The 20,078-nt window shown below is 39.2% G+C and overlaps 1 protein-coding gene and 1 long non-coding RNA gene across 2 annotated transcripts in view; one reads left to right on the forward strand and one right to left on the reverse strand.

The window, feature by feature from the left end:
- The first annotated feature begins 1,273 nt into the window (after positions 1–1,273).
- LOC146963370 (uncharacterized) lies at positions 1,274–17,138 on the forward strand. The gene is made up of 18 exons (XM_085768456.1): positions 1,274–1,403; positions 1,628–1,680; positions 2,550–2,625; positions 4,214–4,383; positions 4,468–4,551; positions 4,643–4,705; positions 4,795–5,022; positions 6,216–6,416; positions 6,707–6,761; positions 6,869–6,959; positions 7,969–8,110; positions 8,563–8,667; positions 9,550–9,658; positions 9,780–9,966; positions 10,742–10,816; positions 11,069–11,171; positions 12,454–12,560; positions 13,289–17,138. Exons 1-18 carry the CDS (start codon positions 1,376–1,378, stop codon positions 13,422–13,424), a joined length of 2,013 nt encoding a protein of 670 aa, XP_085624582.1. The 5' UTR covers positions 1,274–1,375; the 3' UTR covers positions 13,425–17,138.
- LOC146963371 (uncharacterized) overlaps positions 16,110–20,078 on the reverse strand; it is an 80,078-nt gene continuing 76,109 nt past the window's right edge. Inside the window, exon 3 of the long non-coding RNA XR_015034790.1 lies at positions 16,110–16,254. This is a non-coding gene — a long non-coding RNA (uncharacterized LOC146963371). The remainder of the gene's footprint in view (positions 16,255–20,078) is intronic.

Genomic DNA, 20,078 nt, shown 5'->3' on the forward strand with positions numbered 1-20,078 from the left:
ATAGATATACTGTCAGTATATATATTCATGGTTTTGTGTATATTTGTGGTTGACTAAAACTAAATAAATAAATAAAATAAAATCATTTTTGTCCTGTACTTACAGGTGCCTCTGTTTTTTTTATTCTCTCACACACCTGTTGCTGTTAATTTATATACATTTCATACATACAATATAATCAAATGTGTCCTAAACTGAAGCCTTATAAAATAACATGAGTTTCCCAGGCAGTACATTGGCACATGGTTAAAGCAGAAGTAAGTGGTCCGGTCGTTTTCGCTAATGCTGCATTCCAGGCAGGCTTTTGAAATCGTAAATTACAGCTTCAAGTCACAACTTACGACTTTGTAGCGTTTCAGGCAACCCACTCGTGTTTTTCTGACCTGTTTTACCGGTGAAAGTCACTATAACGGCCACTCGTAACTTCCGACCGGTGAACTCGTACCAGATCGAACTGGTACCACTTCACAGGTCGGAAAAATACGAGTTTCCTTGAACGCACCATAACAGTCCTCGTCCCTACGTCACCACATTCACGGCGTTCCTTGGCTGCACACACAGCCCTGCATGCCGTTCTCTCTCCTCATTGGATAAAAACTGTAGGATACGATAAATGTTTTCTCTTCGGCTCAGAGCAGAGCAGAGGGACTGACAGACCCGTGTTTCCGTCCAAACACTCTATGTAAGTGATTGCTGTCGGAAGATATAACTATTTAAGACTTATATTAACACAAATATATCACTTACTTCTGCTTTAAATACCAGATATGTTTATTTCAGTCTGATGCAATCCAATCCATCAGCCCAGCGACAAATCCTGGGTGTCACCCAGCCAGGAACTGACTATGTTTAGGTGGAAACTCTGTGTTGACTGTTGTAATTTATTGGTGAAGCATTTTGTAGTCATTTGATATGTATTTTACAAAAAAAACTTACAAATGGGCAAAAAATAAAAGGCAAACACACTGAAATATCATCACAATCCACAGAAGTCACAAAAAATGTTAAATCTCGAGTCCAAATATTTTCAATATTTGCTTAATTCCAATAAAATACACACACAAACACTTTATTTTTCTATTAATTGCCATTTTGCCCTCAGTTTTTGACTCTTCGCTGCATTAAACCCCGCCCCCTTTACCTTGATTGACAGACGGGACATCCAATCAGAACGCTGAACCAGAGCAACAGCCAATGAGCGTTGACGCTGTTGCCGCAGCCTGTGAGATTTGTCTCAGGGTATAAAAACTCAAAAGATACCAAACACGGAAGAGAGAAGGGCGAACAGTCATCACTGTTTAGTCACAGACATCAAGAGATAGTCAAATTCAACGTCCAACGCAGCGTGTGTGTGCGAGAAGATTAACTTAACACCATGTCAAGAAGACGGGACATTGTTAAAGGTCAATATGAAGCAGTGTTTTGTGTTTTATTATCTTTGGTGCATCGCTGAGTTTCATTTACTGGGAACTCGACGTGTTACAGCAAGTTAGCTTCCCAGAGAGCTAGCACGCTAACATGGTCGGTCATGTAATGTAATGTAACGTAATGTAATATACTCGTGCCAACCGATGGTACAGTCACGTGAGTAGTAAATAACCACACCTGGTCTCTGTCTACCTGTCAGGAGGCGCACCTATCCAAAGAATCCGAGAAAACTCAAGACTGATGCATACACACGTGAGTATGATTCAAACCGCTGGAAACCTAAACTATTCTTTCCTCTTCCTTTTTTTTTTATTGTTTTAGCACAACAGGTCTTTCAGGTTGGGAGTGTACCTGTGGTGGTAAAGTGCCAATACCTATGGCAAGCCATTTTAACATTTAATAGCCAGACTGGATATGTGTTGGAGATAATTTAGTTTTGCCTATAGTCAAAAAGAACAATTCAGATACTGTATCTGCAACTACATTGTTCCTATGCACAATTGTCATTTCAGATATCCACAACTACATTCTTCCTATAGGACAAATTATGTCAATTTTGCTCATGTACAGTATGGGGTTTGTCATTACAGATATCTACAATTCAGTTGCAGATATCTGCTATGTGAATAATGGATATCTGTAACTGAATTACGACTAGTAGTAATTCCAGTTTGAGATATCTACAATTTGATTCTGACTTGTCATAATTCTAGTTCAAGATATCTTTGATTTATCTACATGTTCCTTTTCAGATATCTAAAGTTGATGATAATTGATTGTTCAGTTAGGAATGTTATAGTCTGATAACGCTGTAACCTAAATATAAATCCCAGTAGGCGGCAAGTCTCAACAGTACAATATCAATATGACCTACTAACTGTAAAAAATGAGCTCACACATACAAAATTATGAGAAACTTACAGAGTCTTCATCATTCATATGGAGCGGGAAAAGTTATTTACTTGACAATTGCAGAGGAAAAACATGAACTATGAACTTGTTTTTTTTTTTTTTTTTAACTTTTGGCTGATTTTAAATGTTTTGTCACTAAAGTGTATAACCGATTATTAAACTATATATTACTGTGTGCATTTAAAGTTGTCGATCTGTCCTAATTTCAGGAAACGTTGGTGGATTACATAAATGGACGATTTCCTAACAACTCCATCATGAACGTACTCGCCACTGGCTTGTTTGGTAAGGCCTTTTGCTGGATGTTTATTTATTTTTAAGTGATGACGGAGAAGAGAACTGGCGAGAAACCACCACTGTTTATTACTGGATTTAAAACCACCAAAATTAAACAGTTTTTCTTTTGTGTATGATATCTGCAGCAGAAAAGAGAGAGAACATCATATTGTTGTTGTAATTCCTGATGGCCTGAAACCACTTTCTGCCCGAAAAGGCAGTGGTAATTATCAAAGAGATAAAATGACTCGCTTTGAGATGATGATAGGTGTTAATCAGCTGGTCGTTTCTGGAACCATGCTGCTGAAATGACTGAATGTCATGAATGGAAAAAACCCTGATTAGTTCTAACAGACATTATTTGGACAGAAGAACAACATTTATTTTAAAAATATGGCGTCATCAATAAAACACATGGAGCAAAACCACTATTATCTTTACTTTTCTAGATGTGGACTTTGAATTGAAACTGTGACTGTGTTTCACAATCACAATCACAAGTACAGACAAGAAGAGCACAGACAGTTTTGATGAAGTACGCTGTTCTCACTATCTACTAAGAAATAATGATGATGATGATACTGAACAACTACAGGGAGGTGATATTTTCCCAAAAACAGATTTTCACCCTGTTCTTTAAATGTTGTTGTTATTAAAAATCTCTTTCATTTCAGACAATGTGTTACTCAACGAATGGCTACCCCAGTTGTTGTTGTACCTATAGGAATTTACAACCTGGATCAGTTAGTAAACAAGGTTGTACATGTCATGGGTCATCCTAGTGTCCTTCCTCTGCCCCCAGGTTTATTGTAGTCAGTACACAAATGTCTCCACTAATGGAGTTAACAGGATTGCAACATGGTCTTACTATAACTACTTCAAAGACTATGTTACCACTTATTACAAGGGGAATACCAATCACAGCAATTTTCCACCACAGTTTACGTGCTTCACATGGTTCCACGTATTTACATGATGTACACATAATCACCATAAATGAAAAGGAGCAGGATGAAGAAAAACTTATAGTACCTGCCCCTTTCTATAGTTATAATTGCATTGGCTTAATATCAACACCAATATTATACTCTATTTCAAAAAAAATAAAGATGATGAAACAAGTAAACAAACAAGCAAAATAGCAGTGGACACTTATTTTTCTCTTTCTCCTTCTTCTTTTTTGTAGGCGCTTATTTTTTCTTTTTTAAACATTTTCTTAAACTGAGATATACTTGTTATACAACTTTTCAGTTCCTTGCTTTGTGAATGCCATAGTTTTACACCTGCAACAGAAATACACATTTGTTTTAAGCTTAGCCTTGCAAATGTTTTAAATGTTTAAAATCAAGCTTCAATCCTCTTCCTCCAGCTTGAACAAGTTCTGTAAATGTTGTGGTAATGATCTGTTCTTTGCTTTATACATTATATATTATAAGGTCTGAAGATCTATTAGATCTGCCATTTTCAATAAACCTGCAGAAAAAAATCTATTTGAGGGTTCTCTGTTGCCTCCCTTATGAATGACTCTTACTGCTCTTTCAGGCATGTACAGTACATTCACACTGGCTCTTTGTGTATTTGTCTGTGTGTGTTTCAGGATATGATTTTCAGACGTATGACATGAGTCAAGACCTCATATTTTCTGACGAGGATGATGAGGATGAGGAAGACGACTACGACGGTGATGGCGATGACCCTTTTAATCCAAATATGGCAGCTCGCAAGTCTTTAGAGCCGCATCCACGAATTACACAACTCACTGACGAGGTAAGTTAACACACTTCTGTTTTTAGGAATTATGAATTTCTTGAACATTCGATTAAATGTATTTATTTTTTTATTTACTTTCAGGAGGCAGATAGACATGCACAGGAGCTGATAGCAGAGGAGGAGCGACGTAAGGATAAAAGAGAGAGGAACAAACGTAAAAAAATGGTCAGTGTTGACCTAAGTCTGACGTTTAAATGAATGAGTGAAAGTTTTTATTTTGACTGCACCTCATAACATTTTTTTTCTTCTTTCATAGCGTAAAAAAGAGAAGAAGCGACTAGAGAAGGAGAAGGAAAATGCAACTAAAGAAATTATACCTGTAAGTCTTTAAATTTCAGTGAAGAGATAAATCAAAGCTAAACCTTTGCCAAGGCCGGTCTGATTGTTTCTAATGTAATTTTCTTTCAGGAGGAAGAACAAGGAAAGTCCGACTCCTCAGAGAATCAGGACGAAAATCCTATTTTTGAAAGTAATGCAGAATCAAATGAAATTCCTGAATGTGATAAAAGTGAAAATAAACCCGCCGCTGCTGGAGGTGACGAAAGCAGTGGTAATAGTAAAGAAGAAAATCTTGTGAAGATGAATAACAAAAAAGAGAAAGAGGAGGAGAAAGAGGAGGAGAAAGAGGAGCAAAAGGTTTGTGGAAAATTTACATTTCAGTTTTTTTTTGTGGATCAAAATTACAATTTTTCTTTTTCATGTGCTGATGAACTTGAGAGGAAAAAGTGTACAATCGCATTAAGACATATGATGTCAATATTCTGCAACTTAAAGGGATAGTTCAACATTTTGGCAAATTGGCCCATTGCCATAATCCCTATAGTCATAGCAGTAGGTTTGTTACCTTTAATTGTTGGTGCAAGCTATTTTTAGAGCGGCGAGCTGCTCAGAGCTACGCTACAGAGGCTCATGGGATTTCTTGGTTTCCCTCATCAAATACACGATCCAACAACTCCAAAACGCTCTGGTGGACAAGTTGTGACCTGCACATTCACCACGCTATGAGATAATAACAGAACGTTATGAGACAGAGTTGTTTTAGAGGCAAATTCAGAGACTGCTTGCTGAAAAACTGTCCCTGAAGGCAACACGTATCAGCGATTTTGCATGAATTTACCTCTAAAACAACTCTGTCTCGTAACGTTCTGTTATTATCTCAAAGCGTGGTGAATGTGCAGGTCACAACTTGTCCACCAGAGCGTTTTGGAGTTGTTGGATTGTGTATTTGATGAGTTTGATGAAAGAAACCAAGAAATCCCATGAGCCTCTGTAGCGTAGCTCTGAGCAGCTCGCAGCTCTGCTCCGCCGTTCTAAAAATAGCTTGCACCGACAATTAAAGGTAACGAACCTACTGCTATGACTAAAGGTATTATGAAAATGTTGAACTATCCCTTTAATGTTCGTAGATGGAGGGAGATAACACCTCAGTCCAGGCAGGGATACATTATTACACCAGTAATAAACAAAATTTAATTATAGACTTTGAGGTCAAGTTCATGAAAGATTACTAATTAATCCAGCACAGGTTTTATCCAGTGAGGCTGTATGTATGTCCAACTTTTTGTGTTTCAACATCTCTCAAATTGTTTCCGCACTGTCTTTTATTGTTTCAGAGTCAGTTTTATGTGACTTATGAATGCGTTTAGAGCACTAGTGAGGTTGAAGATTTAATTCTTTAAAATGTTTGCAGTGTCAGATCAATGCGTCTAGATTTGTTGCTGTCTATTCTACTAATCATCATGATTTCAGGAATGACATGATTTTTTCATGAGAGTGCTTTTCAGAGGATTATCATAAAACAACCACCTTGTCTTTTTTACCACCCACAGGATTTGGATTTAAATAATTCATATGCTTCAACCGCTAAATCGGTGCCCGAGGAGAAGTGTAACCAGACGCCTGCAAAAGACACAAAAGAGGAAAAAGTAAAATTACCAGAGGCTCAGGAGCTTAAAGAGGAAAAGCCAAAAATTGTGGAGAAAAATGAAGTTCAACAGCAAAAGGAGGAGAAACAGGAGCCCAGTAAAGAGGTGGGAACAAAGAAAACCTGCTATTTAACATGTTCACTGTGCAATTTTATCCAAAATTCAGAAACCTACTTCTTTGGGTATGTTTTCTTGAAAAAAAAAGATAAATATTCGAAATAACCATCCACTCTGAAACATAAGAACCCTTTTTCAAGTCTCACTCTTATATCTTTTGAATAACAACCAGCTGGACCTGGTTACCTGGCAACATGCAAATTCACTGTTTGTTTCCCGGAATACTATTCATGCTTCAGACTATAATGCACCAACGACGCTGTTTGTTTTGTTTACAGAAAACTATGGATCCAACTCTAGAAGAATATGCAAAAAGAAGTAGAGAGCTGGCTGGTAAGTTATATTTTCCATAAATGTTGTGTTTTTTTCTCCTGTTTCTTAAAACAAACATGGAAGTAATGTTACTGACTCGGCACAACCACACTTCCCCTTCCTTCCAGGCACAGGAAACCGCCTGGCTGCCTCCGGTCAGTACGAGATGGCAGTGCAGTGCTTCACTGACGCTATTAAATTCAACCCAAAGGAATTAAGGTACGAACAAGGACCTTAAAAGACTTAAACCATTGTTATTTTTTTATTTTATTATTATTTAAAGCTCTCACACAAGCAGTTAAAGCAACAGTTACCTTTCTGGCTCTTCACACAACACAGCACAAACATTTGAAAATCAACAACAGCGAGTGAAACGGGAACAAGACCTTTCTGATTCTGATGAATCTGATTCAGAGGTTACTGTACAACAAGTGTTGGGGACGTTACTAAAAAAAAAGTAATTAGTTATAGTTACTAGTTACCTTCCCCAAAAAGTAACTGAATTATTACATTATAAAAGTAACTCATTACCAGGAAAACTAACTATTGCATTGCTTCTTTTTTTAAAAATAAAATGCACAAATATGTCGAATTACTTGGACTCGCCCCCTGAACACTGAACCTCCTGTTTATCTGGAACTAACCAACTCACTCCGTATCCCTCCGCAGCATCGCAGAGTCTGTCTGTGGAGGAATACTGAGTGAGTTGGTTAGTTCCAGATAAACAGCTTTTTTCCGACTAGTTGATGGACTGGGGAAAAAAAAGTATACAGTACATAACAAACACTTAAACGGGAGTTTTATATGGTGATGGGACTTCTTGAGTCATTTTATTGTCAGTAACAGCAACAGCGTTACAATGGGAGAAACGGTAACTTTTTTGATTACTTGTTACTGAAAAAAGTAGTGCTGTTAGTAACACCATTAATTTATACCACCGTTATTCCCATTGTATTGTATATCAGACACATGAAACTCTGCGACCATCTCACTGTCGCATTTGTTGGTCTGTTTATTTCCTTTTTTTCCCTTATTTTTATTTATATTATACACACACATACACAAACAAAGACACACTCACATGCATACATACATACTGAAATTCGTACTACAATACTCAAAGTAATAATAAAAAATGATGCTGAACAAGTGAATACTAATAATAGATAGAAACAGTTCCAGAAATGTTGCAGGTTGCTCTAAAAACCGTTGGTGAATTATGTTTCAGGTTGTTTGGAAATCGGTCCCTGTGTTATGAAAGACTGCAGCAGTATGAAAACGCTCTCAGGGATGCTGATGTAGCACTCTCCATGGAGCCCAACTGGGTAAAAGGTTTATTCAGGAAAGGCAAAGCTCTGTGTGGGCTCAAGGTAAATCACTGCACCTGTATCCAGTTAACAGCGCTTACACTGTGCTGCTTCTGTTTTTATTACGTGCCCCCAGATACTTTGAATACTCCTGATGTTTTCTTCTTGCTTATCGTTTTTTCTAACTGCCTCCGCATTTTCACAAACGCATCTATAAAACATAAAGTCAAAGCCTAAACTGCAATACACAAAATACAGTAGATGCTTATTCCTAGGAATATGTGCCTTTGAAACTCAGCGTTATGTAGCTGAGGTACTCTTATTTGTTTTTAAAGCAATTGATGCGGGAATACTTTGGATTGGTTTGAGATTGTTACTAAATATTAACTTTTTATGTTGGACGTTTTGGTTTTATAGCCTCTGCAATGAAAATTTCCATCATTACAAATGCTTGCGTAAAAGGTGTTGGTGCTTTTTAACTTACTGCCTGTGATTTCTCCTTTTCCCCTCTGCAGAGATACTATGAGGCCTCACTGATCTACAAGCAGGTGCTGAATCTGGAAAGTTCGAGCGCTGAAGCCGTGCAAGAGCTCAAACGAGCACAGACATTACATCTCATGGTAGGAAACTCATGCAGAGCACTTTACTACTAGATCAAATGTCATTTCCTCTTCAAAAGGAAAGGTTCCTGTAACTTTTAAATTGAACTTGAGAAATTATTGTGCACATGAGATTCATCTGAATACAGGAAGTTGCCAAACCAGTTCATATATTACTCACTTGTTTCTCTGCACATGATATTAGGTTCAGTGACAAATGAATAAATATAAATAGTTTTAAAAGTATGCATCAGATTTGTATTCATGTGGATTTTATGTCATTTGAAATGACATTTGAACCTGTTTTTAAAAACAAAAATGCAGTGAAAATGTCAAATGGTGTAACTACAATAGAATGATAAATATTAAATATTTTATCCACCTACAGTGAATTAAAGTGTACTTGTAAAAAGTATACTTTATTTTGAAAACATTATATTGAAATAGATTTTTTGCTGCATTTCTGTATTTGAATTTTAATGCATTTTGGCAACACTGAGCAGGACATATCCTAAAAACACTGCTTTTTTTTTCTCTAAATCATTTCAAAATCAAAAATTTGTCAAGAAACATAGTGTTGCATTGCAAAAAGTGAATCACATTTATTCCACATTTGAGTCCAGATTTATTTACCTGTGTAAATACTCCGATTTTTATGAAAAGATACCTGTTACACCACTTGACATTACGTCATTGACCCCTTAAACAGCCAAAACAGAGATTTCTATTAGGGTAAATGTAACGGATGTGAACTCACTCACCCATAAAGGACGTGCTAACCCGACCACTCTTGGCGTAACGGCTACATAAAGACACACTACTGTCTGAGTCTAGATGTGGTTTCTTTAATGTCTGCACAGTTGTATCACATCAAATTGTTTCTTTTTGCACATCCGTTTGTAGGAAATGGGTTTCAGCTGGGCACAGAGCACGGAGGCCTTGAAAGCTCACGCCACATTAGAGGAAGCGGTCGAAGCTCTGTTTTCTGGAAACGGTAACCAAGGTGCTGGAGGTAAATGTCACCAAATGCTTCTTCGGACATGAAAGCCGTGAAGACGACGGTCACATGACATCAGTGATGCCCTCCTGATGCCTGAACTTCTTTTGATGACTGTGATAACGCTCTTCTCTAGATGCCGCTGCCAGTTCGGACAGCGCAGACCAGCCGGTGGTGCTGGTGGAGGGCGAAGACGACGGAGAGTGGGTCGTCCGACAGTCGGCGCGCACCAGACTGCTGCAGGTCAAAGACTTTGAAGCTCTGGTCCGGAGCCGGTCGAAGTCCCAGTCGCCGACCCCGCAATCAAGGAGTTCTGTGAAACCGTACGTTTACTGGTTTATTAGTCGGTCTACTACTCCACTGTAAAAGGGATAGTTCAACATTTTGGCTAATTCTCCTATCACCATAATCCCTATAGTCATAGCAGTAGGTTCATTACCTTTAATTATCGGTGCATGTTGTTTTGACATCTGCGGGGCAGAGACGTGAGCTGCTCAGTGAACACAATGGAGGTGAACGGTACAGGTCCCCTGTCCCTCATCAAACTCATCAAATACGCAATCCAGCAACTCCAAAACGCTCTGGTGGACAAGTTGCGACCTGCACATTCACCACGCTATGAAATAATCATGTATAATTATGTAACATTACGACACATGAAGCAAATAACTCAGAACTACTTCCGGCTGAATTTGCCTCAAAAACAACTCAGTAATAATGTTACATGATTATTTCATAGCGTGATGAATGTGCAGGTCACAACTTGTCCACCAGAGCGTTTTGGAGTTGTTGGATTGTGTATTTGATGAGGGACCTGTACCGTTCACTGAGCAGCTCACGTCTCTGCCCCGCAGATCTCAAAACAACATGCACCGATAATTAAACATAATGAACCTACTGCTATGACTACAGGGATTATGGTGATAGGAGAATTTGCCAAAATGTTGAACTATCCCTTTAACACAACTGTTGTCCTATCCACTGTACAACCTTGAAAACTTCTGCTCTGCAATAAAAGGTCTTGTTCAGGGTGATTTGCTGAGATTTGCAGTATCATTTTTTAAAATGTTAATTCATCTCTTCTTCTTCTGCCTGAAGGGATCTCTTCTCCATCTGGGTCGGATCCCTGGCTCCTGCCGTCACCTACGCGATACTTCACGAGCTCTTCAGCAGGTGAAGTACCGCGAGTCTGAGCTGCTTCTCGCCTCTCTGCGTCGTGTTTCTGTTTGAGGATCTCGCTCAGCACTTTGTCACAGACAGATGCTGCACAAGTTCAGTTTGACAGTAGATGCAGAAAGTTCAAGCAAACAGGGAAACACTGAAGTCTTTCATGCACAGAATGGAATAAAAAAAAAGTTATTTCATAAGTGGAGCTTTAATTCCTGGATTATCAAACTCATATCTCTGTTTCTCTCAATTTTTCAGAGTTGGGGCAGTCTACAGTATCAAGATGCTGCTGGAACAACAATGTGCCTTTGTGAACTACACGAGAAAGGAAGACTGCGACAGAGCCATTCAGTCTTTTAATGTAAGTGTCTGTTTATTTAATGACGCAGAGGTGGAGGATCAAAAGAAACACGTTGTCTGGGGTGACATTTGTCAGGGTTTGGTCGGTAATTGACACGGACATGAAGCAGGGAGGAAGATGAAAGTGAACGTCGGTACCTGTAGCTGTAGCTGACATCGCATTAGCATATTTAATGAGCTTTCAATGGGTCTTACTCTCAAGTCATTAAAGTGTGTATATAGTGTTAAAGTCACTCTGTCTTCTTAAATCCACTTTGAACTCGGTTTTTCCCGATGCATCATGTTTGATCAGCTGCAAACAGGAACAGTAAAGATGTCATTGCTGTTGTTGTGTTGGGATGGATCCTGTTGGACGACATTCAGGGAGTGGTTCAGTCTGTGTGACTCATGAATAATGAGCAAACCTTTCAGCTGAAGCCACGAAATAAAGGTTTAAAGAAAGACTTAAAGTTAGTGTAGATCCCCTATATATTAGAAATAACACTCGTCGGCGGCACTGAAGTGACAAATGAAGACTCTTCCTGTTAGAAGTGCAGAGTTTACGATATGAACCTGAGAGTATTTTTGGTGTACTCAGTCGCTGGCAGACTATAGAGCTGTCTAAGTGGAGCAGGAGGTTGGAGGATATATTTTTGATTGTATGTTATTAAAGCAGTGACTGACATCTGCAGCTTTTCTTTCTTAGAAAGTTTGTCTGCTTCTCTGAAACCGTACTACCGTACCGTTATTTTTAATGCATCACTGAGCAGTAAAAATGCTTTTTTTTCTAAATCATTTCAAAATCAAAAAGAGATGTTCAAAAAGATTCACCACAAATTCACTCAACGTTTGTGTTTTTCAATAATTATTTTACACTATGCAAGGAAAATGTAAATTAAAGTTATCAAGTGTCAGGCTTCTCTGCTTTTAGTTGTTGGTTTACACTCGTCCACTGTGACTGACCTCTTGGCACAATAATAATAGGCCAGTTGTTGAGCTGCGATGAATAAAACAAAAGATGAACCACTTGATTGGATTGTGATTATGTCTTTTGTGTTTTTAACACATGCAAATATGCTACTTTGTGTTTTGGGAAACTGATACGGACATCATTTTTCTATTTTCTGATCATGTATAGATAAAATATTTAGATTATTTGCAGAAAATAGTGGACAAATTCTTTTTTTTCTTTTACTTTTGCATTAACAGCAGTTTAAATTGGCAATTTCTCTCATTTCGTCATTCAAATGATATCTTCACACTCTCAGTTTGTAAATAAACATGAACTGTCTTCCTTCCTGCAGGGCATGGTGCTTGAGGGCGCTCCACTGGCTGTTCGATATCCCAGCAGACACCACAACGACCCGGGCACCTTCAAATCAGCTTCCACTGATCCGTTTTCACACTCAGCGTAAGAACATTTCCACTGTTTCAATTGAACATATCTTCGAGTCAAGAATTATTTAAAAGGGAAAGAAATCCATACTTTTCCCCCTTAAGCCACATTTTATATGTTTTTCATTGTATTACAGTTTTAAAACTCGCTGGATAGAAATGTCACACAATGTGGTTGCCAGAATGTTTTTTAAAACCTCTGTAACACTTTATTTGACGCCTATCTCTATAACGCATTGTAACCATGCAGTAATAGCACTGTATAACTATAGTTATAAACACTCATAAATAATAATGCAATAACAATAAGCATACAACACATTATAGAGCATTATAACTCTATTGTAATACTTGACCTTTAAGCTATTTTAAAATGCTCTATGATGTGTTATGCTTATTGTTATAAAGCCTTATGATAATTAATGAGTGTTTATAATGATAGTTATACACGTTTATAAGCCATTATAACTATATTTATAATGCATTATCGATGTGGGCATTGTCAGCGATTTACTAACAATTATAACGTCTTATAATACCTCATGAAAAAATGCTTTATAGTGTGTTATGAATATTGTTATAAAGCATTATGATCATTTATGAGTGTTTATAACTATAGTTATGTAGTGCTATAACTGCCTTATATAATTTCTACTTGTTCAGCATAAAATATTACAGGGCGTTTTGCATAGAAAAGCATCTTGAAGTGACATGTTTTGTTGTTTTTTTCTCCTGTGGTTGCAGCCCGTACAAGAAGGAGTGTTTTTTCTGGAGGACCACAGGCTGCACGAGGCAGGACTGCACCTTCAGACACGTCCCGGAGCACAAGAACATCGACAAGGACAAATTCACCGGGCGTCTGGGACGTATCAACATGTAGGAGATCAGAAACAACGAAAAACACTGAGGTTTGACACTAGTGGCGCCGGCCCGCTTCGGTTCTTGTGACAATTCAACTGCTAATCATAACAACAACAACAAAAACAATTCTGTTAAAGTTTTTGCACCGTGACGGCCCACTACTGTTGCATGAGTACAAATCCATATTGCTGTATTATAGGAATAATTCATGTGCCTTTTTTCTTTTTATGGATACATTTAATATGTCCATCAATCCTTTGCAGTTTTTGTCAGGGATTATAATCTGTTTAAAGATTGTGTTAAAATTCTTAAAGTTTTACTTTGTTGCATTTTTAAAATTGATTTAACAGGTTTTTCTGTTGCCCCTCTCTCCGTCACCACCAGGTGGCAGCGTTGCTTTTATCCCTGAACTTTAGGGTACCAGTTTAATTTAAAGGCTCTGATTGAATGGTTAGGGGAGCGTTGGATGTGTCATCTCTTATTTTGAATATGTAAATGTGTATATATTCAGATTGTTGGCTTTGTTTTCTGTGTGTGTGTGTGTGCATGGTGTGACTAATGGTTTAGTTGTATAAATTTGATCAGTCTGGGATCTGATGTGTTTAAGTTGAGCGATGTTTGGATGCAAACTGTGATACAGGAACGTGCCCAGTGTTTGTTTTTTCTTATCACAGATGAACCGAGAGGGGAATTAAAGCCTCAAGTCTGAATGTGTTAACATTTGCACTACACACACACATTAACATTAACATATACAGTAAAAGACCAAAGACTGGGGGTGTAGGTGGCATAGTATAGATAAGCCTGGATGTGACTCACTATGTGGCATAATGGAGTCAGTCTTGAGGCTAAAGCACGATTCAGGACCAAGGGTTTTTTATAAGCCTCAGTGTGCACCTCGGTGTAATTTGGGATATCACTGTGAGGGCAGGACGAGCCAGGAATTGAGAGTGAGAGAGTGAGAGAGACTGTGGCTCTTTGCCGTCCCATCACCAAAACACCACCAGATTAATCCCGGCAGCAGCTGTGTATCCTGTTGCAGTGTCCTTGAGTGAGAAGCCCTCCAGTCTTCGGTTCGCCTGAGTTTTTTTTTCTTTTTTTTCTTTTTTAGAGTGCCGCTTTAAAAGCCTGAAAAGTAACTATTGTCCCTGAGATTTTTATCTAAAGCGAAGTTCCTCTAAGCCTTTAAAAAAAAAAAAAAAAGCCTCGTTTCAGTTCAGTCTCCCCGGACTTGTGTCTCCTCGGCGTTAATGTGGGTGGGATTTGCGTAGATCCCTCTGTGCCGAAGCCCACAGCAGGTTTTTGTTGTTTGACTCGAAAACGGTCCAAGGTCACTTTTTTTTCTGTGACTCCTGTTACGCAATGTTTGGGGTGTGAATTACAAAACCTTCCCAAAGAGCTGAATAATTACCTAAAAATGAGAGAGAAAGAGGGAGGGAGAGAGAGAGAGAGAGAGAAGGGGGAAAAGTAGTCGAGGCGTTTAGCTGTGAAAAGTGCTTAGTCTCGACCTTACAGGCAGAGCAGCTGTACTAGTGGGCATTAATTGGCCGATGGTGGCATACCTCACAAAGCCCTTTTGATCTGAGGGAGATCTGAGAGCATGAAAGGCCTGTAACACTAATAACATGAACTCTGGTTGAACCCATAGGCAGCGCTGGGTGCATGTGGTTGATATATCACCAACCTGCAAAACGGGCCTATATGTAATCTTATTGGTCTGCTTGGCTTTGCCCCCCCCTGCACACACACACACACACACACACACACACACACACACTAGAAACCTGATCAAATGCAGATAAAGGGCCGATAAGAGCCCGGGGTTCACAAACTGGCTGGAATCAACATCCCACCACTCTGAGCCGGACAAAGCCAATCCCTTATTTAACTAAAGCAAACACCAGGAAGATTAAGTGCATCTTGTTAAAAGGCTGCCGGCTTGTAGAGCTTTTAACAGATTTCTCTTTTCTCTCTCTCTCTCTACTGACAGGAACAAGGGGGGGAAAAAAACATTATAACAGAAATTAAAAAGCGGACATGAGACGTCGCTCTCCCACTCTTCGCTCCGTGATGTATGGCTACGCTGCTAAAAAATATCCTCCTCACTCCTCCTGAGACGTTTTCCAGGCAGTAATTAAATTCTTTTAGCGCCGGGATACATAATCTAATTTTTATTCTAATTCTGTGGTTTCCCTCTCGCTGGTAAATAAACCATTGATGTGACAGGAGGGAGTAGCTGAGTCACGCTGTATATCAACAGTCTGATTTGCTCCTCAGGAAGCCAAAATAAACGCTCCACTGCAGCTTTGCAGCTGCTCAGCCTTCAGGCCTCTCCGCTCGAACCTCATAACCTCTCCAGCCGGGGTTTGCTGCTGTTTGCGTGTCCTCTCTGAAGGAGCGACACTTCAGATAGGTCAGAGTGTGGTGTTTCGGAGCAACACACCAAAGTTTATCTTGCATGTTTAAAGTTTTTTTTTGCAGTTTATCATCATTCGGACGTGTACGTGTGATTATAACACATCCACACTATCCTGAAGATGGCTTTTTGAGTGTTTTCCAATCTAATTTAATACCCTTAAGTGTGTTTTTTATTTCTTATAAACTTTAATTTATTTAATAAGGAATATTTACTGATGGAGAAAGATGTTTGTTGAAGTTGCAGATTCACCCAGAGGTGTTATAAACTGGACAATCATTGAAAAAAAAAAAAAGCTGTCCCATAATGAGCATGATAGTTGAAATCAACAAGATGTAGAGATGGAGGACTCACACACACAACACACACAATGGGGGGAGGCATCTGGTTCTCTGCAGCCTCTTCCCAATGCTGGCTGGATTCCTTTGTTGTTCTGTGAAATGAATACAGTAATTGTCACAATGAGAAATTGACCTTCCCCGTTAATCTAGACAGAGGCCCCCTTAACAAGTTAAAATAGCGCAAACCCAATTAGGGAATTGATTGCTTGCTTTCATTTTCCTTCATTTGCATCAGGGTCATATAGAGAAGATAAATTAATGGCTGCTCTTTTGTCCACACTGTCGTTCCCCGCTTGCAGAGTATCTAATGCAAAGAAATGAGCGGGAGAGAAGTCTTTTGTCTCCCCTTGACCAACTCATCACCGATAATCTGCTGTACAGAAGATTAGAAAGAGCCTCACTGTGTCACACTGCTGTGAAAATACATTAGATTTTATGTTAATGAGATAATTTGATGCACCACTGAAAGGACAAATCAGTGTTTATTCAAATTAAAACGTCTTTATTTAGTCGTGACTAGACTGAGAAAAAACTGAGCAGAGCAAAGTGAAAAACTATCACTGGAAAAGAAGAAGAAACACTTATCTACAAAACAATCAAGCTGTGATTCTTGGACACAAATCACACTTTTTGGGGGGGTTTCTGTTTTTATTAATCGGTAAATCCATGATGCACTTTATTCATACAAAATCTTCTACTTTTTATCAGATTTTGACAATTGCATGCGAGTATCTCTTCAGTATTGTTGATATAAAGCACTTCCCAACACCTAGGTTACAGTTGTGTTAGGATTAGACTTCTCTAATTAAAAGGTGTGGGTCTGTCATTCCTTTAACTCTGTTCATCTCTCTAGAGGAAATATCGGGTCATAATAAGGAAACTTAACTGTGCCACTGTACTGAGAAGACAACACATGTTTTCAGTGATGATCTCCTGCTACAACATCTCTTACAATAAAGAAAAACAATGTTGTCAATCCCAGTCAGTGTGGTTTATTATATATATTTTATAACACTAGTTAACCTTTATATTTGACTGATTTTCATTTTACGACTATTTCATAGTGGTTTAGCTAGAGCCTTCAAAATTGGTAAAGGTTCATTATTTTTCATATATTTTTGAATTCCAAACTATGGGGTGTTGTGTGCGAATAGCCATTTTACTCCATTTCTTTAATCTGACACTATAGAAAAACTACAAACCCCAGGAAATCAATGTTGCTACTCATCAATGACATATCCAATAACCCCCTTTTTTTATGTGCTTTTTTCACCACTTTTTTTTCCAGGGACTCTATTTTCTGGCATTGAAGGGGTTAAAAGTCTGAAATTAATTAAATCAATGGTTTGGATCAATAGAGGAGAAGTGGATTAGAAGATTCATGCAAAAAAACAGGGAAAAATTTGTAAAATATGCCTTTTTTTTATGTCTTCAAACACATTGGACACTTTTGTCCAATGTGGTACAGGAAAAGGCAGGGCACAAAGGTTAAACATTGACCATCACTGGACTTAAACTTTTTTTAAATGCATGTTTTTTTTGTCTATAAAGATAAAGAAAAGCTACAGCACAACAGTTGTTCAAGCGGCGCTCAGCAGGAATATAAAGATTACATCAGTGGAAGTTAATGGGATAACATTAAAAAACCACCAACCTCATGATCCACTTCACACCCACATCTTTATGCTCCCGCACATACAGTATGTTCAATAAAACTGTTGGTCTACATCCATAATGTACGTCCCCTGTTTATTTTCATCTGAATAAATTATTCAAGGATGCAGGTTCTTCTTTTTTTTTAATGCATGTGTGTGTGCACATTTATGTTTGCACGCTGCGCGGCTGCAGGGCGACAGGGAGGATAATGGCTTTGACTCCCCTTTTTTTGTTGTCGTCCCTGATAAATGGCAGTTTAAAGGTTGAATCTCGCATCTCTTTCATCTCCCTCAGACATGCACGGGCACAAATTCTGAGCGTTGTCACTTTATTTTGGTCTTTGTCGCCGTGATCGATTGAGAAATGGGCCTGCATGGGAGTACGCAGTGTCATTAACATGATTAGAGGCTTGTAAACAGAGAAGGCCTTTGGGTTTTCAAGGCACCGCTGCACACAAACGTGATGTAAAGCTGGGCATGCCTCAACCTGCGATTCCTTGAGGTATTTACGTGACTTGATGGGAGGAATGGGATAGGGGGGCAAATATGTGGCCTGTGTGCATTGTAAACATTAAAAACCACCAGTCAGGTTGTATTTCATCTCGCTATCGACCTGCATATCTGGAAGTAACATGTTCAAGGGCATGAAAAATGTCGTAGCCTGCAAATCCTCTCATTGTTGCCCTCCAGCAGTTTGACTTCCCAATAATAATTGATGCCCGTTTCCATACATCACCGTCCTCGCTCCTGCACAACTCTTCTCTTTCACACTTTGTCCAGTGGCTTTCTTCCGTTTAGTGTCACTCATTTCTCAAAAAAACCATAGATTAACCTCCACAAGACTGAACAAAATAATGTCGCCATTAATCTGCAGGTTATTCCTCGGGACAGTGATTTATAACAGGAGACACTCGTAATAAAACTTTGCCCTCCAGGCTGCACCAAACTGTGTGCTTCCTGTACAAATGAAACCTGCTTCCTTTAATGCAGATAATGCTGAGTGGCGTGTCAGCTCAGCTCAAGCCTTCTATTAAAAACGGCCTGGAGTTTATGAATGGGGGAAAAGAAACAATGATTCACCGCCGATTTTTGTCACTCAGTCCTTAAAGGCATCAATTTAGTAGAATTTATCTTCATTACTTAACCAGTTTGCACAGCGCCGAGCTTTATTGTTTAAGCACCTTGTGTGTGAGTGAGACAAGGCAAACAAGGCAGTTTGCTGTGTAATGTTTACCAGCCATTTAAGAAGCACTGAGGAGGCTGTTTATCTCTCTTCTGGTTATAGGAGGCTGTGTAGCAACCAGGATGTCTGGGACGATTTAAGACTTCCTCCTGCTCGCCTTCTCACTCGCTTGCTTGCTTTCCTCCCCTGTTTGAAAATGCTGCAGAGGATCCATCTATTCCTCCCGTTGTAATGAACCTCCCTGGGGGCCCGGGCGCACCATGTGAAGACGCCTTAGTACCAGAGCGATTCATTACCTCGGAAATGTGAGCTTTTGTTCCGTTTTCAGCAGAGCCCCATTAATCTTGAGGCTGCCTCCTGGCATGCAGGCCAGGTACTGCTTAGGTAATTACAGTTAATCATCATTCAGACGTGCACATGGACTGCAGGCTCTCAAATCTACCCCCTCACACTGCTGTTTACCCCCCCACCTCCCCTCCTCTAGCTATAACTCTGCATCCCACTTGCACCATAAAGAAAGCCTCATTTCTCCATCCCTCCCCTCCTTTTTCTTTTTTTTTTTTTTTGTCTTGGTAACCAAACCCGCAAGAGTTTTGGTAGCTGTGCCAGGTAAGATTTGGCTCTCAGTTGTGCAGCAGTAGCCTCCAAACACAAACAAGTAAACACCCCAGCGCCGGCCACCGGCCCCCACCGAGGCGTTTTCCCATATCCAGCTGTCACTGCCGCACAGTTACTGGAGCCTACTGTTCACCTGCCGATTATGATTGTGATTAATGGACAGATTATAAGAAGGATGATTTTCAGGAGCAACAAGCAGAAAGAGGCCATCTGTATCTGGGCTTCCTGCAGCACGGGAGCACGGGGAGATGGATAACTTCATCAGCCAGGGCTCCTACTGTCTCTGAAAACAGGGGAGAGATAAATATATATTCAGAGCTGGAGCAAAAGTCTAAGTTTTTTTTTTTTTTTGAGTCCCAGTGTTTGGTCAGCCCAAACTAAAATATCTCAACAACCATTGGATGGATCACCAGGAAACATCCGTGGTTCCCAGATGATGAATCTACTTTACTCTCCTTTC

Source organism: Trachurus japonicus, chromosome 22 (assembly GCF_045865225.1).
Source record: "Trachurus japonicus isolate A0001 chromosome 22, Traja_1.0".
Classification (NCBI taxonomy): Eukaryota; Metazoa; Chordata; class Actinopteri; order Carangiformes; family Carangidae; genus Trachurus; species Trachurus japonicus.

Excerpts from the sequence above, each read along its gene's own strand:
- LOC146963370 (XM_085768456.1), top strand. The coding sequence starts at position 1,376 with ATGTCAAGAAGACGGGACATTGTTAAAG. Across the intron at positions 1,681-2,549 it reads CAAGACTGATGCATACACAC|GAAACGTTGGTGGATTACAT; the intron begins GTGAGTATGATT and ends TCCTAATTTCAG. Across the intron at positions 9,967-10,741 it reads TCAAGGAGTTCTGTGAAACC|GGATCTCTTCTCCATCTGGG; the intron begins GTACGTTTACTG and ends TTCTGCCTGAAG.